General features: G+C 34.5%; 1 protein-coding gene across 1 annotated transcript; it reads left to right on the forward strand.

Moving 5' to 3' along the window:
- The first annotated feature begins 2,367 nt into the window (after nt 1–2,367).
- LOC106720005 lies at nt 2,368–27,694 on the forward strand. The gene is made up of 4 exons (XM_014514527.2): nt 2,368–2,549; nt 17,143–17,192; nt 17,957–18,681; nt 27,533–27,694. Exons 3-4 carry the CDS (start codon nt 17,962–17,964, stop codon nt 27,548–27,550), a joined length of 738 nt encoding a protein of 245 aa, XP_014370013.1. The 5' UTR covers nt 2,368–2,549; nt 17,143–17,192; nt 17,957–17,961; the 3' UTR covers nt 27,551–27,694.

Raw genomic sequence — 27,694 nt, forward strand, 5'->3', positions numbered from 1 at the left:
TTAACATCTTGCCATGTTCCCACTTTATATGGAGTGGTCTGAATAGGTTTTCATCTTCCAACCCTTTACACTTTAATTCGTGTTTTCCAACATTATTGCTCCATACTATCTTTTCATCCGTCAATTTAACTTCCCAAATCTCCGATCCATACATACACTTCTTATAATAGTTTTTTCTGTTCAACGATTTTTACCCATTTTCAAATCCTGTCTCAAATTGTTTATGTTTTGTTTCATTTATTTTTCTCCGACGGAATAAAGAAATTGTAATATATTTAATATTTATCAAAAGATTATATTGTGACAATCTTTCATTCAGTAATTGCTTTGTAAATGTTATCGTATTATCTTTATAAATATTATATGACTTACTTAATCTAACGTCGCGTTACACTTCACATGAATAAAGAATAACGAATGGAAAGTTTCTACTTTTCATTTTCTCCAGACGTCTCAGACATTTTTGTGCTGGTACAGTTTTATTTATTAACATTGCTTACGTTTTGGGAAAGTAAATTTTGTTACAATTATATAACAACATCTGAAATGTGAGTAAAATTTAATTAATTGCCCTCTTTTCGAAAAAATCTTATAGGTAAATTTATGGGAACAACGCAAAAATTCATCATTTTTTTCGTAAAAGCGATTCAATTAAAAATCGTCGGGTTGAATCGATATAACTTCTGCATGATATCATCTCTACTGCATAAGGCTTTATACCATTATGATTACTGTTTTTTTAATTCCGCGCGGACGAAGTGGTGAGCAACTGCTTTATTGAATAAATCCATCTCCATACTACAAAAGCAAAATAACTACTAACTGTTGTGTTTCAAATGTTTTAATTAAATAACAATACGATTGTTATTACATATTCAAATTTGGAATTATTGCATAAATACTTATATTCTTGCACACAACAATTCTACAATTTACTGTATAGAAATTTAAAAGCTTTTCATTGTGGAACAAAACAAACATGTGCAAATATCTGTAACCATCGGTTTCCACTGCCAAAATACATTTACAAAAATATGTTGTTATCTTTGTTTTTCCAAAGAGTACGGATGAGATAACATATAGTCAACCTTTTTGTGTAAACTCACGGCAACACATTAAAATGTTATGTTATATTTGCGGAGCTAATGCAATTTTAAGGTAAAACGCAACACGCAATGGATTGCCGTTCTCTTGACATTAGAGGAGTCCTTGAATTTAACTAGATATTGTACTAAAAGTCACCATTCCATTGTACACGTGAATAACGAAAAACTACAATCAAGTGTTGCAAGTTTTTTTACCCAACATTAAATTTTTTAAATAATTTTGCAAATAACTTGAATTTTAGAGTAAAAGTAATTCCTATCTAAGGAATATGGTTGCTTGAGTTTGTAGATCCGGATTTAAAGCACATGAACTGTATTGTACTTGTCTCGTCTCTTAATTCTTTATAATCTAACCTAATTATTTCCAAATGGCTGCATCCTTAATTAACGTATAGAGGCTAAGATGTCACATCACCTCAGGTCATCTGCATTAAAAAGATATCTCCAATACGGCACAACGGATTTTGATGATAGATGTAAGACAGACTGGAAAACACATGAGCTACTTTTGATCCCAGAAATAGTAACAGTTCCCGGGGGATACGTTTGTTTTGTTTTTTACATATTTACTTCACAGATTTTATTGAAATTTGGCACGGATATAGAACATAATTAAATATTGTCACAAATGTCACTTATTGGTGACGGTAGTTATAAATGAATTGTAAAAAAAACGAATTGAGAATTAATTAGTATCAATATAGTGAAAACATTAATTTGATGATGAAATAAGTAATTGAGTATTCTACAAATTAAAGACTCGTTTGCCGAAATCATTAAGTACCTTGATGTTCGGCGACCTACGTTGCTCGAGGCGGTTTCGCCGCGTACGGTAAAACTGGATTCGACTACCATCAACGGTGTTCGCTCAACTATGACCTTCTTAGAGACCTTCAAGAAGAAAGTATTAAGTCCTCTTAATGTCATAAGCAATTCTGTTTACATGTTGCATGTTGCATATACTTAAAAAAAAAGAAACCAGTCTGACTTAGACAGTCCGGGAAAGAATCGTTTCATACCTCACTTGTCAAAATCGGTTCAATTGTTTAGGCTCCAGGCCTTAATAAAGGAAATTACATATATACAAACCCACTTGTACATATTATACGCGCCTAAAGTATTAAGTTGAGTTGTTAAGATACAGGTGGCCAGAACAAGATAAAAAAATAAAAAAACATGAATGGCGCATTGTGGTGCGAATATGAACGCGCCTTTAGACCGCTTGCTTTTACCTTAGTGCATTATCTTGATTCAGTTATCTGAGGCGGCGGGCGAGTGCTGGCGGCGAGGCAGCGGCAGTCGGTTTACGCAGCCGGCGGTCGACGGTCGGTCGCGGATCTGCGGCTCGGTTGTTGTTGATTGTTATCAATCTGTGCTGTATTGTTGTGAATGAGTACGGTGTTTGTGTGGCTCTAACGGTACTGTTGCGCTCCTCAAATCTAGGTGAGTGTTAACCGGCCCTTAAATTACTTTGTAATCTAACAAATAAAACACGTGTTTATGTGTTCATTTTTAGCACTATTTTCTGGCTATTGTTGTACTGTTTTAATGCGAGTTTTATGTTTGCATTGTATTTTGTAAGCTGACGCATACAAATGCATTTAATTGAACGATTGTAAATGCATTTTTTCATTACTCGTTTCTGTAGGTACGTCTTGTTTATAACCTTCCAATGTAAACGTAATTATTTTATCACACGTATAATATAATTCTGATCAAAAGAGAAAGTTTCAATTAAAAATCTGGTTGTTCTTCAATTTTATTAACCATGGGTTTCTAAGACCAAAATTCCCGTTTAAAACATGTTGTTATTTTGGTTTTGTGAAAGATAATGACATGGATGGACATGGATGTGTTATACCTTATGAACATCGTGTTGATATATTTGAAGTAGTTATAAAAAAAAACACATTTAAACAATTGTACACGATTGTACATTGTGTAAGCTGTCATCCAATGTCATTAATTTATTCATTTCGATGAAAGAAGCCCTTTCGATCAACGCGAATTCCTTTTAAGGGATAGAGGGGCGACACCGGTCTTGCCGAATACGGCAAGTTGATGAAAAACATGTGGAAACAGCAAGGTGGGGTGTAAGTAAAAATAAAAATGTGTAAATACCTTCATTAATTATTGCTGGTGAATAAATAAATGCAGATAAATAGGTCGGAACATCGGTGGCTCAGGAATTATGCACTTGTAATCTGCAGGTCCTGGGTTCGAATCCTGCCATGTACCAATATTTTTCGATTTACATAAATCCATTTATCCTACGTTCTTACGGCGAGGGAAAACATCGTGATACAACCTACACATATCTGCGTACAAATTCAAAGATATGTGTGAAGTCAACCAACCGGCATTGGGCCATCTTGGTTAATCTATTCACCCAGCTCGTTATTGGAGACTTATTGTGGGCTGATGATGAATTATTACAAGGGAAGAGGAGCTTGTAAAAATAAACAAAACGTGTAATCTTCTGAAACAAGGATATTTTTTCCATACGTTATGCATCATTGTTGTGACAAAATTCTGATTGACACCGTATTATCACTTACAAAAGGTTTCTGTTACTAAGGTTATTGACCTTGTTTTGTTACACGATGTTGTTACAAATGTCAAATCGTTTAATGCCATTGACCTAACAATATCCCAACACCAAGATTCCAGGTATTACTTACGACTCATTCAGTGACTAACTGAACTATATTCAAATTACTTACTTGCTAGAAAATGGTAACAAGGATTATTTTTTTTTTGAGGATTTTATGGCTTGTTAACGAGACCTTAAATTCAAGGAGGTTTAATATAGAATATTACATGGAATTTGTACATTGTACTACTCCTTGTATACGTTGTTAGTAGAATTGTAAGCATAAAACGTCGCAGATGCGAGACTTCCACGAAAAGCATCAAAGTCCGTCGGGTTCGGTGGGAATGGGGCGGAAGGGATCGACCTTTATGTTATTGCCTGTTGTAAGGTATGAGTGGGGTAAGGAGAAGTTTCTTAATCGACACATTTTTTTATATTTGTCTATTTTTTTATTAACTTTAACAGTCCATTCTCTCGCTTCTAGTTTCTATAGTTGACTTTATTCTAAAGTTAGTACGCAATTAAACATAGAATAAGAGATTGTTACATTATGTCATGATAAATGTTTATGGAAGTATTGTCATCTTAATCTCCATTTAGTCATTGTAATTGTACAATATACTCGTAATATCATTTGTATTACAATCAATGTTATAAAATAAAATCCCACGATTGCGTCTGTCTGTACTAATCTTTAAACATACGGGCGATAACAACCTCCTTCTTTTTGAAGTCGTTTAAAAATAGAACGTTTTGACGCCATTTTTCTGTTACCCAAAAAAGCGATTCTTGTAGGTTGGTATTACTTAATTCATTCATCACAAACCTGTAGTTTTAATCGACACATGATATGAACGTAACATTAGTAATCAAAAGTGTAAATTATAAATTAGATCAAACATCTGTTTTTGACCCCTACCCCTTTCTCTAAAAAGCTGACATCAAATGTATTTTTCAAAAGTTTCGGTAAGAACTAACGGTTAAGACAAACAGAAATGTAGGTGCAATGTTTCCGCGGCGCCGACACGCAACATTTCGCACACATCGTTACACACTATAACGTAAAATAATGAATTCAATCGCTTCCGTACATGTTCTGTCTGCACTGATAATTACTAATGAACTAATGATTAACATTCGAAAGTCACCGTTATGAAAAAGCAACGCTATGTTTTTTGTAAGACAGTCAATATCTTCTACCGTGTCCGATATTTTTCTAAATTAAAACGGAACTCGTGTAATGATGTGAATTGTTTCTTCCTGAACCCGTAAACATCCAATGATTCCGTGATCCAATCCAATCGACCCAATATGATATCCCATTGGTCCGATTGAATCCTCACAACTAAAAAAAAACCCATATGTATTCAATAGGCCAATTGGGAAACACCCTTATAATGTTTTTTTCGTAAACAGACACTGTAAGTTAACAAGTAGTTTTCCTTTTTAGGTATATAAAATTAAATAGTGAACGTCTAGAAATATAACTAAAAAATATTAAAAAAACACTGTTGTAAGATAACCATCTAAGAAAGTGTCGGTTATCTTCTGCATCACACAATATAACTGCACCATATTTCGCGTGTAAATGCGACTAACATGAGAAAGTTTTATAGATTACAATCTCAAGATTTCCAACTCATGTTAAGTAGTAATTATAAGATTTCAGAAAGTGCATATTTCACGAAATAAGACGACGAAAATGTTTTTCGTCGAAAACTTTACTATTACCATTGTTAATATTTAAATAAACGAAATATAAAATAAATGTATAAAACTACTAACTAAATGACGTTAACATAATCATCGTTCCTTGTGCTTACTGCTAAGGACTGGAATAAGTTGCCGGCGTCAGTTTTTCCGTCGAAGTACGATGTGGGGGCCTTCAAGAGTAGAGTGAATAGGCATCTACAAAGCTAGCGCGTACCATCTTTGGACCACATCATCACCTCATCGGGTGGGATCGTGATCAAGCGCTAACTTTTTCAATATAAAGAAAAAAAGCAAAAATAAAACTGCAAAATTTACTTGGGTACTTATATCAATATACCATCAACGCTTTTCTAAATAATCAAAATATTGTCAATAATAAACAATTATTCATCAAATGACAACCCATACATTCATTGATATCTTTTATTGTACACATGTTGTCTACGTGCACGTTGTATGCATTAGGCAATCGTTGATAATAAAATTGAGTTAAATAAATAAATAGTAGTATCAAGCCGGCTGTTGGCTGATCGCACTTCAAAGTTGTTAGGATCAATTGAAAGATCATTCATTTAAACGGGACACACCGCAATGCCCACCCACACGAAACAAGACGTGTCCAAACTACTACTAAACTACTCCTCTTTGTTACTTATCAAATTATAAGATATACTAGTTCTAGATTCTCAGATGAACTTGTACCAACAAAATTAGGAAGATATGATAAATAGAATATAGAAAAAAATACAGTCGAATTGACAACCTCCTTCTTTTTGAAGTCGGCTAAAAACGAGATAGTGCAAGTATCGCGCCAAATATAAATCTGTGATCTCTGCCTACCTCTGGTTTATATGTATTATTTGTGTTGTTGTTTAATAATAAGATATTATGAAATACGTATTAAATTATTAAGTTAAATTTATCTTTTTTTCTAACGCTTTCTGTAGTTCGGCAAAGGTTTATTTATCTAAATAGAAAGATTGTTACAAAACTATGATAAATATATCTTTGTACTGTAATTGTTTTATAAGCGATCTGCATAAAGAATAGGAAATAGAAAATGTTAGAGCGGATAATACAAGTGTTTGAATAGAGTTTAACAATGATGCAATGGGTGTTAGTCAGGATACGTATACAGTGTGCAGAATAGGGTCATACAAGAGTTCATAATGTTGATATACGTAATGAAAGCAGAAGTCTTATTCTTATTACCACTGAGACGTTAACTTTTTTGGTCACTTAGTAATCACTTTGAGTACCTCTTCCCCTTCCCACTCTTTTCCTATTAGGAAAGGATGGGAAGGGAAAGTGGATTTGGCGGAAGAGAGGACGCATAGGAAGAGGAAATAATTTCTTTCTGTGCATCCGCTTCTCCGTTGATTAAAGGTAGGCCACGCATCTGCATTTGCGGATGTCTATGGGCAACGGTCGTCTCACTATTTCGGCGAACTCAGGTGGCCGTTTGCAAGTTTGCCATCTTTTGATATAAAAAAAACTTAGTGTACATTGAATACGAGAAATCTTAACTATGAGACTTAATTATGTACTTAGCTTTATAAATTCCATATAAAACATATATAACTACTTGTAATAGATAGAAATTATACGGACTGATATATTAAGAAACCTTTAATTGTCCCTGAGAGTGTTAGTTGATTGTAGAACTTTCAGGAACCTATATCCATTGAATTTTTTAAGTCTCTAACATCAAATGTTTTACAAACTTTTAATAATAATTAAAATACATTCGAAATTCCAACTGAATTAAATTTCTGATCGATTTTTTCTTGTGCAACGATTTTAGTCATAGCTATTGTTTAGCCTCGACCTATTCTCTTTTTTATTTAAATATTTTTAAAGATCTAAAACGCGGGTTTTTTCCACACTAAGGAAATTGTATCCAAAATTATTTTACTTTAAATAATAAGTGATATCAAGTGACCATGGTAAAAAATTAAATTAATATCAAGAAATCATCTAATGTCAGGTAAAACGTTTGTTCGATAAAAGAAAATATCGCCAATATAATTTTATATCGTACAGTTAAACATTTAACCTTAAAAGTCGACATTAAATTGCCGATTTCATGTAATATTGCAACTGCCTCTTACCGTGACGGGAACGATCAATTTTAAAACTGCAATTCTTATTGGAATTTTGTGCCATAAAAGTAATAACGTAACGCAACTCGCAAGTAGTTTTATGTGTAACTATGAATTATTACGTAACCATGCAAGTTTCTGATAAAGTATTAATGATTTCAAGAATTCCTGCAAACCTCGTCTAACATAATAACGACAAACATGTTTAGACGAAAATTTTGACGTTATTATGACTGTGGCAACACTTGTTTTGATACATATTGCACTCCCTTTCATTCTTTTTGACAAAACAGAGACAGCAATACGTGTCAATACAAGTATTACCGCAGTGGAGTTTCACGGTAGGTAATCTAATATATAAAATTCTCGTGTCACAGTTTTCGTTCCCGTACTCCTCCGAAACGGCTTGACCGATTCTCATGAAATTTTTTGTGCTTATCCGGTATCTATGAGAATCGGCCAACATCTATTTTTCATCCCCCCCCCCTCATTTTTTAACTGCGCGCGGACGGAGTCGCGGGCGACAGCTAGTCTAATATATAAAATTCTCGTGTCACAGTTTTCGTTGCCATACTCCTCCGAAACGGCTTGACCGATTCTCATGAAATTTTGTGAGCATATTCAGTAGATCTGAGAATCGGCCAACATCTACTTTTCGTAACCCCCCCCCATTTTTTTTTTAACTGCGCGCGGACGTTTTCGCGGGCGACAGCTAGTCTAAATATGTTATTCGATTATTGCCATTTTAGCGCTGACGGTTGTAGTGTTAACACGTAGTTAAGAATAAAAATGAAACATAATGATTGCGTTATTTTGAACAGAAATATAAATCGTATAGTGTGTAAAAACAAAACGAAAATATCTAGAACGTTGTGTGTCGAAGTTGCAAAAATTAAATAAAAAGGTTCTTTCTCGTATCCATTTTGTAACAAGTAATAAGTTGTTTGAACTAGATCAAGACATTATTAAAAAGTTAGTACTGAACATTCTTGACCCTAAGTTTACGTGCTGAGAAACGAGTATGGCTGACAAAAAAAGTGGGCCAAATAACTGGCCAGCAACATTGTGAATACGAGTAAGATGAAATAAAGTATCACTCGATTTGTTTTAATTTGCTTTAATAAGGAAATAACTTATTATAAATTTTAATGTTAACCAAACTTGTTTCGATTCTTAGCAAGACTTTCCATAAATAAAATAATAAGAGGCCTAATTTTAGTCCTCTTTCCCTTCCCACCCCTTTTCTAATAAGGAAAGGATGGGAAGGGGAGGTGGAGGTGGTCGATGGAGGAGGAGATGCATAGGAAGGTTATATATTCTCTTTTTGTGCGTCTCCTCCTTCGTCGATAGGCAACGCATCTGCAATTGCGAATGTCTATGGGCAGCGGTCGCTTCGCCATTTTGGCGAATTCATGTGGCCGCTTGCTCGTTTGCCACCTTGTAATATAAAAAAAACTTATTAAAGTTTACCAAGTAAATCATTGAACGGATGATGAAAATGAAATAACAGATCATTTTAAATGTCGAAATAATAATGGATATGTCGAAATGATTGTATGCACCTACGCAGTTACTTTGTTCATAATGGGAAGTTAAAAACAGTTGCCTGATATGTTTGTGATGAAAACCTAACCTGTCTCAATGCTCACCGTCACGGCACATATAAATAATGGAAACGCATCTATTATGCCTTAGCTACAAGCACAGCGTAAAAAAAATCGCAGTATCTACCGATAGTAACCATCATTTTTTGAAAATATACAAAAAATATCAAAGTACATTTTAGGTCATGTTCAATTTCATTGCACATGAGCTAAAATGACAGACAAAAAGTCCTAAAAAGTCCTTACATATTGAATGTTTTCTAAAAAATACCTTAACAATAAGCCATGATTGGATTGATTTTACAGTTTTTTTTTATAATATAGTGCTTATCAAACTTAAAAAAAAACGATAACATTGATTAGAAATGTTCAACCAAAAAATTATGTTGTTTTGAGGTCTTTTATAACGAAAGGGTTTTTGAATTGCGACCCTGTACTGGTCGATGCAATTTACATAATAGCTAAGATTACAGGAGTCTATTAGTTTAAGACAAGAAAGACAACCTTCATCATTTTTAGTGTTGCTAATAGAATTAAATTTTAAGTGTCAAAAACGGATGAAGGAAATAACAGGATTATCCGTAAATTAACAAATTCATGGTGTACGTATGAAAAAATGCATTCGCATACGTTTAGCCCGGATATCGACCCTTGCACGGATGCCGTCAGAGTTACAAATGTTCTGCTCATTTACTTAGATCGGAGACGCACTTTGCGGACACTTATGCACAAAACTGCGTCACCGCACTATTGTGCGTCATGTCATCCAGGGTAGTGCAAAATAACAGACTTGTTTACGTTTTTATATACATAAATGAATAAAATCTTTCGAAAATCTATAAAAACATCACACTGTTCAGCATGTGATGTTTTTGTTGTCTTCGCTTTGTAAAAATTATCGGTATTACATATAAAAGAGCGTCGGTGGCTCAGGGGCACTTGACTTACTTGACTTATAATCTGCAGGTCCTGGGTTCGAATCCCGCCATGTACCAGTGTTTTACATACGTACATTTATCCGACGTTATTACGGTGAAGGAAAACATCGTGATGCAACCTGCACGTATCTGAGAAGAAATTCTAAGATATGTGTGAGGTTGACCAACCCGCACTGGGTCAGCGTCGCGTCGTTGACTGTGGCCTAGTCACCCAATAACTTAGGGTAGGCTCCAAGCCCCTCGGTAGTGACATATAGTTGATGATGATGAAAAATTATACTTTATACTATTTTAAAGCATGATCACCCAAATTGACATAGAGATTAGTTAAAATATTAATTAAAAATTATAACTATATCGCGCGTGAAAATCAAATTTGGTATTTACGCAGGAAATCAGTTATCATGTCGCTTGCATATCGGACGTATACGCAACGCCCCCGCAACGATATTTAATGAACACATCGATAACCGAACTAATTATAACGCTGTAACAAGCTCAACCTCCTGGCCGGGCCTATTTTTTTGTCCCAATGGTAATGCAAAGATCCATTTCGTAATGTGACAGTTAACTTACTACCGGTTTGCGTCGTTCATTGGATCTTAAGGGAGATTTAGTAGTCTATACTAAGGGATGGTCTTCCTTAGCGTACATTTCTTAATAAGTTTGACAGTTATAACTTACTTAATTTTTATTTAAGACGTGACGTAAATAGCGTTTTACGCAAAAATTTTACTCATCATTTTCCAAATACAGTCGAACCTGGATAAGCAAGAATCCTCTATAAACAAGCGTTATTGTCCGGAACCGAGGGACGATCTCTATAACCAAGAAACTCGGGTTATGGAGAAACCTCTATAAGCGAGAAGAATATCGTAGTTTCTTTGATTTTAGCTTATCCAGGTTCGACTGTATAATCATCATGAATCGCAAGAGGGATTATATATTTTTCTCTTAATGACGCAAATACAAATTCCGAAGTTATTAACGTCAGTAACATTTGAGTCACCTATCAAAGTTTCACGCTTAACGTAATGTGTAACAAAATCTTACTCATTTCTTAACAGATGAGATTTTAGTTATAACAGTTTATATACTTTTAAAAATATAAAATAAAAGTGTGTTACTGGAAATGTTTTTAAAGTTATATTGACTTTACCCTATTGCATTAAAAGCTATCTTTATTCTTTCCACACAAACCACGTCTCACGCAGAAACAGCGGATTTCTTTTTGGCGAGATACAGATACTTCTCTCTCCCCTCTTCCTATTTTGTACTTATTCTTTCATCGAAACAAACGTGCGAAATACGTGCAATAACATTTTATAATATTATAGAACAATATTAAACATCTTATTGTAAGTTTAGTGCAATGTTGAAGGTAATTTCTTGTTATAGTTTGGTTAAAATCAATCTCCTGCGCTGTACAGCTATTGTTACCATCTTATGACGTCAGCAATCTGACACTGGACCGTATATTCTACGACTCGAGTTTATTTCTGTAGGCTTCAATAACGGTTGCAGATACAGTGAAGTTTAACTAAAGATAAATTGATGATAGAATATGCCTGTCAAGAATAGCTGTGTTAAAAACTCCGTCTGTATTATAAGTTATTATTTTAAAGTTGATTATAAAACTGTTTAGGTAATACTCGACTTAACTTGACTTAATGTCCTATGTCCCCGTAGTGGGGCATCCTCAGTACGCCGCTAGCTCGCTCTATCTTTGGGTAATACGGCGTTTGCTAACTCTAGTAAATCAATTGTATAAATGTATATTTGGTTTGATGAAATATGTGAACGATTTTTATCTAGCTTTCTATTTGCTTTGTTTTATACACCTATATTATATTTTTTAGACAGTAAAACGATAGTAATATAGCAGCGGGCTGTATTGCGTTAGCGGCACGTTATCAGCAAATTAAACTTTATCTCATATTTCACGTTTCGTCAGCGCAAAGGCCAACGGAAGCGCACGGTAATTGCGTTACTAAATTAATGTTAGTTTCACGTTCACCTGTTTTCTAAATGTACTTTAGACGACATTCCATTTCAATAGCATAAAAACGGGAAACTATACCATATAAAAGCTGGCCCACTTTTCACATATCTTTTGAAATTATTCGTTGATATGTGCAGGTTGCATCAAATGTACATATGAAATTCTAAAACAGAAAAAACACGTGGCAGTGATCGAACTGGAAAGTGTAGATATCGGTCCGGTTCTGTCAAGCGCTTAATAGCTGCGCCATCGACGCTCTTTAATAGACTGTATACCTAAAAAGAATTAAATTATTAATTCTTCTTTAATTGAATTATACCACAATAGTGAATTCAATCGAATTCAATCTGATTACAAATTATACTTATAATAAAATATGACGTACAAATATTATAAACTTGTGGTCACATTAGTAGTGTGTTTTGTTTATTTTTGCATATAGTTCGGAGAAAGGGATTTAATCCCGGATATACTAACAAGGGTAATGTAATAACTGTAATCTATACATTATTAAAACAATGAGCTCGAGCGGTGTCCGTACGTTACGGTTTCTAATTCCTTTCCATTGTGCTCGCTGGTAATTCTTAACACGATGTTAATCTCCAGAGAAAAGTAGAATCTGATGAAAGTAGATTTCACTAAATTACTAACCTTATTGTTATTAATTTTCCACAACCAAATATTACTTTAGATTATATTTTATATGACTCGGTAAAAATCAACTGTTATAATATTTATTTTAAATAATTGGTGAAACTCATAAAATTTGACAAAACAATTTCGTCGTGAAATGATCGTTTACCGAGCGTTGGATATATTTATTGTTAAGCTTTATTTCGTCGTAAGCTCTTAAAGCTTTTTTAGATACAATAAAACACATAAAAGCTTTAAAAACCTAACTGTAAAAAGTTTACTATTCAACAATTGTTACGATTTATATGTGAAGAATCATTCGCCACTAGTTTACAATAAGTTCACAGTACTTAAAGAATTATGTTTGTGATTGTACAGTTAAAAATACGTGTGTAGTAGGTGCATTGCTTTATGCACTAAACTTGATGGTCATAACACTTCTTCTTTGTAAATTAATTATATACATTTAAATATAAAATCTATTTTTTTATTCGCATGAATGAACGATAAAGGAAACTAACAATGTTTTTATCATTAATTTATGCGAAAAAATTTACTGGAAAATAACATAGCAGCATATAACTAACTTAATTATACCATCACTAGTTAATGTAATTTTACCAAGATCCCAAAAAAAAAAAAATTTTTTTAGTTGAATTAATCAATTTCTTTTGGGTCATACGAGTGTTAGAGACAAAAATCAACACTGTGCCGGTGTATTGGCGCAGCACTAGACATGTCAAATATCTAACAGACTGTCGAGGGTAGTCTCACAAAAGGTTTTATAAGGAAGCGTGCGCTGCTGCTCGAGGCAGTCTCTCTCCATCCGTCATTGCGGAACGTCTGACATTCTTGTTACATTTTTGTTTACTTACGTTCGGTTTGAATTTATACTATTGCGAGGATTATTTAGAAGTAGAGTTAAATTCACTATTTCGCTGTTAGTTTATTTCTTTTAAAATACTTTTGCATCAAATATCTAACTTCAGAAGTGGGATAGGATCCTCGTGATTCTATCCACTTTGCTCACTCTGTGGTTGTGTTTGTATTTTCGTGAAAATAAAGGCTAAGAGAAAAATGTCAGAACGTTACCGTGATAATCGTTGTAGTCGCAACTCATTATCGATAAAAAAAAAAAATCAAAGATAGCCTATGGGGCATATGTTTAGCCTCCGGGCGTATGTTTTGCCTATGGGGCGTATGATTGGTAATAATAATAAAACTTTTATTTCAGACACATGATCGATAAAAGAAAATCAAAGATTGCCTATGGGGCGTATGATTGGTAATAATAATAAAATTTTTATTTCAGACACATGATCGATAAAAGAAAATCAAAGATTGCCTATGGGGCGTATGTCTAGCCTCCGGGCGTATATGTTGCCTCCGGGCGTATGTTTAGCCTCCGGGCGTATATGTTGCCTCCGGGCGTATGTTTAGCCTCCGGGCGTATATGTTGCCTCCGGGCGTATGTTTAGCCTCCGGGCGTATATGTTGCCTCCGGGCGTATGTTTAGCCTCCGGGCGTATATGTTGCCTCCGGGCGTATGTTTAGCCTCCGGGCGTATATGTTGCCTCCGGGCGTATGTTTAGCCTCCGGGCGTGTATGTTGCCTCCGGGCGTATGTTTAGCCTCCGGGCGTATGTTTTGCCTACGGGGCGTATGTTTAATAACAATTATTATTAGTTTTATTTCAGATACATGGTTGATACAAAATGTGCTATAAGTTGTGCCTACGGGGCTATATGTTTGCCTACGGGGCTGTGTTTTGCCTACGGGGCTATATGTTTTGCCTACGGGGCTAAGTTGTGCCTACAGGGCTATATGTTTTGCCTACGGGGCTGATTTGCTTTTAGGTCCTTTTTCTTGGAGGTGTTCTGGCTCTTCATGGCGCTTGGGACAGCGTGTAAAACGATGCAGCAAGGATCAATACTCCTTCGAGGACGAAGGAAATGCAGGATGGCCGAACTGTTAGAGACAAAAATCAACACTGTGCCGGTGTATTGGCGCAGCACTAGACATGTCAAATATCTAACAGACTGTCGAGGGTAGTCTCACAAAAGGTTTTATAAGGAAGCGTGCGCTGCTGCTCGAGGCAGTCTCTCTCCATCCGTCATTGCGGAACGTCTGACATTCTTGTTACATTTTGTTTACTTACGTTCGGTTTGAATTTATACTATTGCGAGGATTATTTAGAAGTAGAGTTAAATTCACTATTTCGCTGTTAGTTTATTTCTTTTAAAATACTTTTGCATCAAATATCTAACACGAGTTACAGTTACAAGACATTTATATCGATTTTAGAGTCATTCATTCGAGTAATCAAATTGTGTTCATATAACAAAATATAATATCACATCTTTAAAAGCTCTCTCCGCATTTCGAGATAAAAGTGTTTACACTAGCCGCGTGCCCCCGATCCGTCTAGTCTGCTATCGCTGTTAGCTTGGCCTTATCTGGTTTATCTAGGCCGTCAGGTATGTTTTACAATATAGGTACTATATTTTCTCGCGACTTCGTGTTGTGATTTTATTAATAATAGCCATTGCTCATGACTTCGTCCGCGTTTATTTAAATATCAAACTTGATAATAGCCTTCCAGATTTTTTTTAATAATAACCTTCTGACAATACTAAACACAAAAAAAAGAATTTGCGAAATCGACCCAGCCTTTTTTATACGTGATGTCTTGATCGATGGAAACAGGGATTCATTTTTATATACGGTCGAACCTGGATAAGCGAGAAACTTCTACAAGCGAGAGTCATTGTCGACGGAGAAACTGGGGTTAGAAACTCACCTCTTTAAGCGAGAAAAATACAGTATTATTAATAATACTCGTACAAAATATAATATTATTTGAAGTTAAAATTTGTTCTTTCGGAATATTTCGTGTAACTAGATATAAAAAAAAAATGCGCAAAACATCCAAAAGCCAAATTATACAGCTTGTTATTGTTATATGTTTTTTTTAGCAGGAAATGGTTTGTCTTCATTAAATAAATTACGTGGACAGTTATCAAAACAATTTGTTATATTGTCTAAATTAAGCCATTCTCGAGCGAGTATAACGCCCTTACTCCGGCACAAGGCTGGCTTTGACGTCACATCATGAGGACACGCAGCGAGTGACTGGCGACGTATAAAGGCATTGTCACACTATATCAAGCGCGATTTATAAAAAAATCATTAAGTTATATAAAAGCTTAGCTTATAGATGGATATTGGAACATATGAGTAGAACTATTAGTTTTAGTAGTACTATTAATAGCATGAAATCTTTCTTTCATTACTTGTTATTTTTTGTTGACTGTTGTTTATTCTATAAGCGTTTTTAAAATCTTTTGATGTTTGCGTGACAGTATAGCTTGTAGGCGATGGTTATCAAATAACACAGGTTAATGCTTTAGGTTAAACCACTTAAACAACAGCATGCTACCAAATTTCCTACCGCTTGTTAAAAAAGTCCCATAAATGCGTCGTTTAGTAGGCGTTGGCCCCTACGCCCCAACAATTTAACTGTTGAATGCGGCAGTGAATTATCTTGAGTTAAGCAGACCGTGAAAGGGGCAACATTTTTTATTATAAATATCCTTTGTTAAGGGCCTTGTTGGTGCTTCAGCTCTGATATTAAGATGCTTTGGTGTTAATGAGGATGTTATATTTCCCTAAAACGTTGAAGGTAAAAATAATATCTTGTGTGTGCATTCAATAGGTATGTTAAAATAACCAATAAATGAGAATTACGTATAGTTGATTGTTGTTATAGTTGATAAGATTCTAGTATATCAGGTTTATGCGGGTGCATTGCATATATTATCAAGATGGAGGTCATAGGAGTATTTAAATAACATATTCTGCTAGACTCCAGCAATAAGTTTGGTGTCTTTGAGTATTAACTTAGAAATTAAGGTATTATTATAGTTAGGAACATTGATATGAACAATGCAGATTGCTGTTTATTAACAATATAATAATTATGCACTAAGGATTCGTTTGCAGTGCTTATGTTTGTACATAATAATTTTGTATAGATAGATCATTCATAAAAGTTGTATGGCAGTTTAGTTGTGCATTAAAAGATTTATGCTCGTTTGCCTTGCGTATCAATTCGTTTCACGTTTTGGAATCTAATAAACCAAGTGTAATTTTTTTTATATTTCGTAACTGTATAGTAGCTTCGTAACTTTATACCGAGAATTCACACTTTAATAAAACAAAGTAATCTTTCAAAAAGTAAAAATTGAAGTTTATTTATAAGAGCAAATATTATTTGACACAACTTTACTTTAAAAATTGAATTGTCAGGTTATTTTTTATTTTAAATCCTTCTTTAGATCTTTATTTGAATATAAAATAATGTTTATTTTTTAATTCATACTTGACACGGAAATATTTAGTTTACGTAAAGTTTTCGTTTGTTTACATTAATATTAGATTTCTTTGTTTCAGATTCTATGCAATGTTAAGTGACATTTCGGCAACGGAGTGACATAACACAGGTAATAATATCGTCTGCATCGACAGATGCATAAAACAATTTGTACAATTGTTGTAATTTGTAAACAAACTTGGACATAATTGGAGTCATCTACAAAGAGCTTTAGCGAGTTTGTTTTGGAGTAGCATGTTTATACAATGACCTATTTCAAGTCACGGCACATGTTCGTTCTTTTGTCTCTGAGTGGAATTTTTTTTCGTAACACCAATACGAGAAACAAAATGTTTAATTTACATGATTTGTTTTTAAAACGACAATTACGTGTATATAGGATATTGTCACAAATTTTTAAATGTTAATTTTATTGCTTTTTAATCAAATCATTTACTACAAAGGACAGTCGAAGGTCGAAACTATATGCGATTTTAAGACACTTATTAAATTATTTGTCATCATGATTTTCTTAGATAAACCTCTTTGTTTTTTTTGTTGCGTAAAACAAAAATTGTTGAAAGTAGCATTCTATGATTTATATATTAAATTTTGATATTAGAACAGATTTTTGTAGTAATTTATATTTGTCAACTTTATCTTAAACCATTAATGTATCAAACCAGTAATGTATTAATATGTAATAAAGGCTAATTACATATTTCTATTATTTGAACCGATAAAAATGAATATGTACTTATAGTTAATCTATACTGTCAAACCTGGAATGAATTTATAGACACTTTTATTATAAATGTTGTCTGTGTTCTATGTAATTAAAGAAAAAAATCATTTGTTTATACTTATATTACAAGAGCATGTTTATTTTTCTAGGAACAATGCCGCGACTAGAGCAACAACCTCCGGAGGACTTTCGCCGCGTGCTGCGCGAGAAAGCCCTCAACCACAGCCTGTTCTACCTGAAATTGAGCGCGGGCATTGAGCCGGACAAGGCGCGGGCAGATGTACCGGCGCAGTCGCACGCGCAGAGACGCGTCAGCGGCAGTGGGCTCGCGAGCGCTGCACCGCACGCGCGTCTCCGGCACGCTCAGCCGCGCGTCTCTGAGCTTCTGCGCCGCTTCGAGCCTGCGCCCATGCAGTATTTGCGGATCCCACGTGCTACCACCCCGCCCGAGGACATCACCTCCTCCGACGACGATGATCGCGCGGCGGTGCGGCGCCGTAGCCGCGACCTGAGCGACGACTCCGCCGTGGAGCTGGAGCCCCGGCCGCGCCGTCACTCGCACCCGCGCGATGTGACGCCACCGCCTGGAGCGCCTTCGCCGCGGCGCGAGCGCACGCTTGTGGAGGCGCACGTGGTGCAGCTGGGGCGGCGTGGTAGCGAGGGCAGTGAAGGTTGCGAGACGCGCAGCCGCTGCGTGCGCACGCCCAGCGTCGTCGTCAGCGACTACTCTGACGGCGTGGTTGTGGGAGCCACCGCGGAGGAGGCGGCCTGGCTGCGAGCGCGATCCCTATCTGCGGACTCTGCCTGTTCTTCCTGCTCCACGCTCTCCAGCCGGGATGATGAGGAGTTCGAGTCTCCAACGCTTCCTAAAAAGGTAAGATTGTCTTATTCGTTTTATTTATGATATTTGTTATTTTGTATCTTTGCAACTCGATTACGACAAATAGTAAATAGCAAGGTAAGTTAAGTTAATCATACAAGATAAGTTAAACAACAAGTTCTATAAATGTGTCACAAGTGTATTTTTTCCTGTACAAAAGTGAATGCAAAAGAGTACTTTATTTTATGTACTTAAGAAAAGCTGTGCATTTTGTTTTATGATTTTAAATTAATTAATTGCTAAAGAAACATGTTTTATGGTTTGTATATTTACATTTTTTCTACAATATAAGATGGTAATCAACAAATTATACAATCACATAAAACGTATAAAATGCACGTGTTCATGGATCTAATAACATTTTGTGTTAATTATTCATTCTGCGAGACAGATGCCATTCTATAATAGTTTGTCAGCTGTTTGCAGCCGTTGTTTGTTGCACTTGTTTTTACTGCGTACAAGGATTTAACTTTAACAAATTAAGGTATATTAATAAAAATCTATGTTTTTGATCTTTGTCTTTTCTCGACGTATGGCTCAATGTGGTTAAGAGAAATAGAAAATAGAATAAATAGATTGGGGTATGGAGCTCTCTTCATTGCAAAAAATGGAAAGGGCTGCGTCAAGTAGGGCTAGAATTTTCACAGCCGAAACACTCGTATAAAGACACAATGTCAAAGACATTGTGTGTTTATATGTGAGTGTATTCACATTTAAAAAATAAACAAAAACAAAAAAGAGGTGTTTCAGTCTAAGAAAATCAAAGTTTCCGTCGCATCTGAGCAACTTTTGAACTTACTGCAGTCTGTAGGAAACATCCACTGCGCTATTTTAATGAACCTAAGTGACTGTTTGCTCCTTTGCCACCTTTTGGTTAAAAATAGAGACGACAACGACATATCATTTGTTTATATTAGGTCCTTACATATGAAATTGGTGTTTTGTATGGGAGGAACAAAAAGTCGAATATTTTTAATATAATATATTTAATGAATCAAAGTATGAAGCATTATTTTCTATGCACTTTTGCCATCTCATAGGTAGTTAATTGATCCCTTTACTAAAAAAAACAGTCGGACGGGAATCAATAAAATCTTTGAAGGTGATTTGGACTGCCCCATCGGAGTTGAATTTTTTCCCTTGCAAGAAGTTATTCAAATTTCGAAAAAAATGGTAATCTGTTGGAGCAAGGTCCGGGGAGTACGGAGGATGTCTTAGACTTTCCAATTGAAGCTCTTCTAATTTAGTAGCCGTCTGTTGCGCAGTGTGTGGTCTAGCGTTGTCGTGAAGCAGCAGTGGCGTGGAGCGATTGACCAGCCTAGGTTGTTTAGCCGCTAGCTTTTCCATCATGGTTTGCAATTGCTGACAATAGACATCAGCCGTAATAGTCTGGCCAGATTTGAGAAAACTGTAATGAACAATACCGGCACTAGTCCACCAAACGCTTACAAGTAACTTTTTTGGGGATAATTTTCGCTTGGGGCAGGATTTGGCTGGCTGGCCAGGATCCAACCATTGCGCTGAGCGCTTCCGATTATCGTAAAGAACCCATTTTTCATCACAGGTAATGATTCGGTTTAAAATACCTTCATTATTGAGCCGGTTTAATAATGTAACGCAACAGTCGACGCGCGTTTGCCGGTTTGCTTCAGTCAATTCGTGAGGTACCCACCTTTCAAGCTTTTTAATCTTCCCAATTTGCTTCAAGTGAATTAAAACAGTTTTATCACTAACATCGCAGCCTGCAGCTAACTCGGACGTGGTTTGCGATGGATACGCTTCCACAATAGCCTTCAACTCTTCATTATCAACTTGAGTCTCAGCCCATCCACGGGGCTTGTTCTGCAGATCGAAATTTCCAGAAAGAAAACGTTGAAACCAAAAACGAACTGTGTTTTCTTTTGCAACACGACCGCCATACACATCATTCACCCTTCGAGTCGTTTCCGCAGCACTAGTGCCACGGCGGAACTCGTACTCGTAAATAATGCGATATTTTAAGTTTTCCATTTTGTAAAATGAGTGACGCAAACAGAAAAAAACAGATGAAAAAAAACAAATGAATGACGGTCATCGAACCACAGATACATGAGTCTATAGCTGTACAAATTTGAATTTGGAATTCCTTACCAAAGAGGAGAAATTCGTGATTAAAGTGGCCAGTACGAAAAACGCCAATTTCATATGTAAGGACCTAATATTAATCTGACACTTGACAATCAGTGAAAGTGCCACCGTAACGTATCTTGTGGGCAAATGAACAATGTTAATTAATTCTACGTCCTTTAGCTTTTATCGGCGGCCTCCGTGACGTCAACGCGGTCCCGAACCGGTTATCCTGTTTGTTTGATAATGGTTCAGTTGGTACGTAAAAGTTATATAAAATATATACGTTGGTATATAAAAGGATTCTACTGATTAATAAAACTTTTACAAAATTGAAATGTAAAAGTTTTCGATTATCATTAATCTGATGGCAATACTATTGTAATAACGTTTTGAAAACAACAATGCAATAACATTTTCACACTTTTTCTATGTTACAGACAGGGTATGTAATATATGCTTTTATATAAATACTAGCTGTCGCCCGCGACTCCGTCCGCGCGCAGTTAAAAAAAAATGAAAAATAGATGTTGGCCGATTCTCAGACCTACTGAATATGCTCACTAAATTTCATGAGAATCGGTCAAGCCGTTTCGGAGGAGTACGGGAACGAAAACTGTGACACGAGAATTTTATATATTAGACTGCGAAGATAACATATAGATATTTTCAGCCGATAAAATACACGTGTATACTTCTAGTTTCTAGTACCCAAGACACCTAATAAGTTGAAAGATACAACAAATAGAGAAATACATTTTCAACCTCAATATACACGATTGTATTCCTTTCATATGGTTGAGTAGTAGAGTAACAAAAAATAAACTGTAAACTCAACTTTATTGCTACTATAGCGCATTTATGTTTATTGTTTCGTTATCAGAAATCACAGGACGTTATACAAGTGTTATTCCGTAACAAACATTTCCATTGAACGTTATCATGGGTTCGGTATGACATATTTAATCCCGTGCCATCGAGGCATTTGTGCGCGGAAGCTGACATCCGTCAAATGTGCACTATAATGTCACTCTCCGCGTTAACTGGACCGAGACACGTCTAAATTATCCTGTTCCGGTGATTTTTTTGTGTGAAATAACAGAAATTCAAAATTACTGGAAGTTCAGTATATTACCTTTGTGAATGAATTCAAATTGTTTGAATATAATTTGCTTTGTTAATAAATCTACATTTATTTTGAAGTAATAGGCTTAGGTCTTTTGACAATCTCAATCAATTATAGTCAAATGGACTTTAAGGCTGTATTTTTTGATCCAGTTGCATGTTTGATAACTAGAAGATCGAAGTAACTATCTCACAATGTCTACATTTTGTGGTACATTTTACTGAGAAACTATTATTCTTTCGAATTTTAGGCACAGAAATTTAAATTAATTTCAAATCAGCAGCAGCAGCAAATGCAAATAACAAAATACGAAATATTTTGTATCTAATGAGTTCTTAGTACCTGAGGTGCCATTTTAATATTTTGTTTAATTTATTGAAATCAGAAATTTCTTGAAAAGAAGATTACAATATAGCGGACCTTTGGAAAATACTGTTTGTAAATTGAAAGCTGTCTCCCGCGACTCCGTCCGAGCGGAATTTTAAAAAACACTAATTAGTCGCCTATGCGTTCTTCCAAACTATGCTCTACATAAGCCGTTCTGGAGATACCTTCAAACAAACATCAATACATTCGCATTTATAATATTAGTAAGATAAACATTGAATTTATAAAATCAAAATATTGCTATAAGAATACATCATCTACTCGTATTTGCGGACGTATAACAAACAAATAAAAAATAACCATCGTCACAAGTTTGTTAAAGTAATTAACAAAAGATATTTAAGCAGGACTAATTGTCAACTTATGATGTACAGTCAACATCAAAAGTAGGATTAATGTTGACTGTACAAACGCACTTAGTTAATAAGGCGTTGTACATACTAGTAAACCTAAGGATTATTCTTTATCAAAAAAAAAATGTAAATTTAGGGTACTATAACTCGGGAATTGACCAGTAGCAACATTTTCCCTATTCTCGCAAACCTATCTGCATTACAACATTTGTGGGTTGTTTCAGTGTGTGGAAGCGTTAAGCTTCTAAGGAATAATAAAAGGAAATCTTTACTACAAAATGACACAACAAGATTCATGCAAACACAGTGATCTCTGAACCAAAGTCCTGATAAAAAAAAAACAATGATCTCTATTAATACGTCACTGCTCAGAATTAACAGCTTTTGCTTTATCCCGACATAAATGCGCCTGTTGAAGTACTTAACAGATAATTATATATCTATTATTAGTTCGAATCCTCACCACCGCTACCAACAGAAACTGTCAGCGCCAAAATGGTGAAAATCAAATAGGCACAACATACCACGGTCTATAGCCTTTCCATCTATAGAGTCAGTATTCAAAACCTAGTAGGTACATAAACAGGATTTACTTTCCTGTCAGTGGTACAAGAACTGTAAACAGTAGCAGACATAAAAACAATTATGATATACTGAAGATTTTTTATCGATAGTGTATTTTAACCTTTATCTTAACAAAGCGTAACTAAAGTCACTAAAGCGTTTAGAGGCAATGTAAATTTGTTCATATCTGCCGGTGTCACAGCGGAATCCATCTCATGGACGGCGTTGACGTCAATCCTTTAACACAGTTTCGCTTTAATTAAACCGCTTTAAACATTAATGTTTGTTTTATTGTTGTTGTTTTTTTTGTCGGATAGAAAACTAATTAAAATTTTTAAAAAGTATCAAAAAATTTACATTTTAGGCTCTTTTAATGTGAAAAGTTGTGATAATCTCAATTCAAAGATATTTGAGATAAATTAAAACAATTTATTTTAATTTATAGGTATAAGATAAAAGCTGTATTTATTTTGTATATTTTTTTCAAAGAATACATTTTATTGAAATTGCGACACTCAAGAGGTAGGAAATTATTTTATTTAATTTTTCTTAAGACACAAACCGCGGGTTTTTGACACCAAAATCTCCGTTTAAAACATATTGTTATCTCTGTTCTGTCAAAGTTGATGACAGGGATGACGATATATTTTATACAGAGATTTTGATCTCAGAAACCCACGGTGAGATGTTTCAAAATAGATGTACTCCTGTTAAATCGATAACAAGCAGTTTTCCTTATGTAATACATTTTTAAACTTGCTAATTTTCGTTATATAAAAATAATTCGACACTTAATATCTTTTTCGGTTATCATGATTTATAACTACTTAAGTATTATTAATCCAAAAAATAGAACGATCCAAATAACGGTGTTTTACTCGTACGTACTTAGCTAAGTGTATACGACTGTACTTGATGAAAGTTTTTGATGTTCTTTTTCTTTTCTTTGCTCGCATCGATTGATTCCAAATTTAATTTTCTAACTGACGAGTGGATAAGTTTTTGTATGTGTTGGTATGTTTGTATGTACATATTATGTCGGTTTTTATTTATATTTATTAAGATTCTGTAACATAAACAATTGAATAGATTTTGAATAGTTAGAAATTGAATCAAATAAAAATGTTTTTATTTTCTAATCAACGACTTTGATTTTATTTCAACACTTATTAATTTCTGTTATGTAATAATTGAAAATTGCCATCTTAAGAATGTTATTGTTATAATGCTATCACACAATGGGAACTTTGTTATTTGCAGTGTTACATAAATCATTCAATGGATGATTACCGTCACAAAAACGATGCATGAGATGTTTAGTTAGTAAACAGTTAATTGGTAGGTACGTAAGGAAACAATGGCTTGTTATGGTTACTGTTTCCTGCAGTAGTAAACCGATAGTTTAATTTTTTTTATACCCGTCCCCGCCCGCCATTGACGTCAAGCGACCGGTCAGAGGCGCGTGTGTGTGGCGTGGGCTGCACAGGGCCGTCACATCAACCACTAATATTATTTTTCTGTTTAAAGATAATAGATTAGGGATATAATTTATTACTATTATATCAATTATGGTTAAAGCTTGTGCTAAGATACAGTTAGCGATAAAAATCGAATGCCGTATTCAAAACCACGACCATTTGACCTGTACAGTACGGACACAAGGGTATGGAAGTACGGCACTTACTAAGAAAAATGCCCAGAATATTAGTCAAATATTAATGATGCTCATACAATCAATATTTTGAAATTAAAAGGAAGTGTTTTTTTTACCAAAACATTGGAGAAAAAATCAATAATCACGTTTAATCCAAGCTAACTTTATCTCATTCTAGTCATTGGACGAGGCCGTCATAAGTTAAGTTTTTTCGTCTTTTCCAAACCAATGCATCATAGTTAATAAGAAATTACTGGTATGTTTTTTTCTTTATCAGAGATCATTTACTACGTTCTGTTTTTGTCGCTTTCAGCGTTCAAGTTCATTGGAAATAATTTTAATTTGTATGGAAGTTATGTAAACAGTCCATGTCTTTAGGCGGCTATTTTATGTAAAAAATATTGTAGTCTGTAATGTCAATAAAATATTACAATTATCAAACTAATATAATTACGTTTTAAAAGCACAACCCTATCCTACCACGAGATATTAGGTATAGTTCAAACTAAACAGGCCTTGTGTAGCAGCTATTAATCGAAATTATAAATTTCAATGATGTGTCGAAATTAAATTATTGCTTTGGATAACGTGTTTATTGGGTTGGTTAGGTTTGGTTACTAGTTTGTGTACCTAAATGTTTTAAAACTATCACATCGTTTTTGTCGTCTTATGATAAGAGCAAGACGAAAAAGAAGTTATTAGTTATTCATTCTTTCTACTTATCTTTTCATCCTATATATTTTTATGTAAATTAAAAATACGATGATGTACTAAATGAGGATTATATTTACTTTTTAAACTTTGCAAATGAAATGTATCTGCGCATACGATCAAAATGGACATTTCATTGTTTGACCGAGAGCGTGATGATGCATGTAACAGATCGGGTGTTATTAATGTATTAGTTGAGTTAGTGTGCGTGTTGCGTGCTCCGCTGTGCATCGCGTTTTATGTCCGACTACTCTCATTATTTTTTATGACTATCGCATATATGTAGTATTATCCTATTCGGATATATTTTGTATATTAACTTATCCTTCATTAATTTTCATCAGCCGGCACTATGTTTGCGAGGAACTAATTATGAATGAAAGACGTGTGAAGGTATAAGGCTAATTTCTGAGATCTCCGGTTGGCACGTTCCAATGTCAGCTGATGATGATGAAATCTTCATACAATTCATTTCAATTATGTCATGAAGCTTATCCTAATTATAATCTCAGCTAAATTCTATTCGGCACGTAAGTCCTTTACGTCGTCATTTCAGTTAGTCAATTAACTTCAAATTTTCATGCTTTAATTCCAAAGCATACATAACATATAATTTCAATAGGCCTAAACCACACTTGTGCATTGTCAACTAAATGTTTTTTAAACGTATTGAATTTGATGTCGATGTCTCGTTATTTAGTAACGGCTCTTCCCTTTTAGAGTTAAAGGGATTTTCCTTGAAAATATAAATTGCTAAATATGTGAACTTTGCTTTAAATAGATGTCAATGTTCCCTCTGCGGTTTTTAACGGTTTATGTTGAAATGTTGGTTTGTTTTCTGCCGCACTGCCGAGCACTCTCTATAGGTGGGACTATAGATACTATAGTTTGGAATATTTTACAATAGAGTATCTTGTACTTGTAATCTGACGAATTATAAATCTAATATAGATTCTATATGTTATATTTCAATTCTTAATGATATTTTACTTTTGGAATTTGCGTACATCACATCAGTTTGAACAGTATTTTGCAAAGGAAATATAATTTTTAGACAACTTATTTTCTTCGTGAATTAACTTTAATTTATGTATAAAACTCATAAAAAAGTATTTAAGGTTAACAAAGTTCGAGTATTCAAGTTGATGGGAACTCTTGGCTGTAAATATTTTAAAATTTATACTACGTTATTGTCATTTTTATGAGCACATTATCTCATAGACGTCATACACATTTATCTAACTACAATGTTTTATTCTATGTTAACATTTTATTACCGCCGTCAATGTTTTACTTATAATAAAATAGATTTATAAACTTGTACAATATTACGCTTCAACATAAACAATTTGTGTTGAAGAAACATTACTTTTACACAACAGTTTAATTTTTTTATTAACACGAACATTGGTAATTATTAAAGCTTAAGCAAACTTTTATGGTGTTGTTTGTTAAAAACGAGAGTAGGAATATTAATTAAGAATGAGCTATCATAATTCATTCGAATTATTATTCGAAAAACAATCAAGAAAAAAAAACAAGGTCCTCTATAACTTTTCAGAGAGAAAAAAATTCTTTAATTTGTGAAAAACTACGCTGAGCTTGTTCAAACTATGCAGAGTTCTTTTTCTTTTTGAATAAATTGACAAAAGATTCGTCGCTTTCCAACGAATTAATATGTATTAAATAGTTTAGTTCATTTTCAACTAAGGCTTAGGCACACATGTATTTATAAGTAACTTGCAATAACATGTTAAGACATTTTAGCTCATAAGCTACCATTCGTAATTTTAGTAACGTAATTAAACAAATCAAATGTTGTAATGTGTTCGCAAGTTACTTAATAAATTGTATGTCATCTTCCGTAACAGGTCGCTCAGGATGCCTTAAATCCCCTGAATTTTGTTTTTCGAGAGAATTAAAAAGTAAAATTGCTTGTTCCAGATCATAAGCACCGAATGACGGGCACATTTGGCGTCCTGAGCGACCTGCGGGGTGCGGCTGGGAGCGGCGAGACCAATGAAGCCAAGTCGAAGAATTTACAACTGTCTACGTGTTCAAAGCCAAATCTAAGAAGAACGTGTATTTTTCGTATACTAACTGTGG

The sequence above is a fragment of the Papilio machaon genome, chromosome 14 (assembly GCF_912999745.1).
Source record: "Papilio machaon chromosome 14, ilPapMach1.1, whole genome shotgun sequence".
NCBI lineage: Eukaryota > Metazoa > Arthropoda > Insecta > Lepidoptera > Papilionidae > Papilio > Papilio machaon.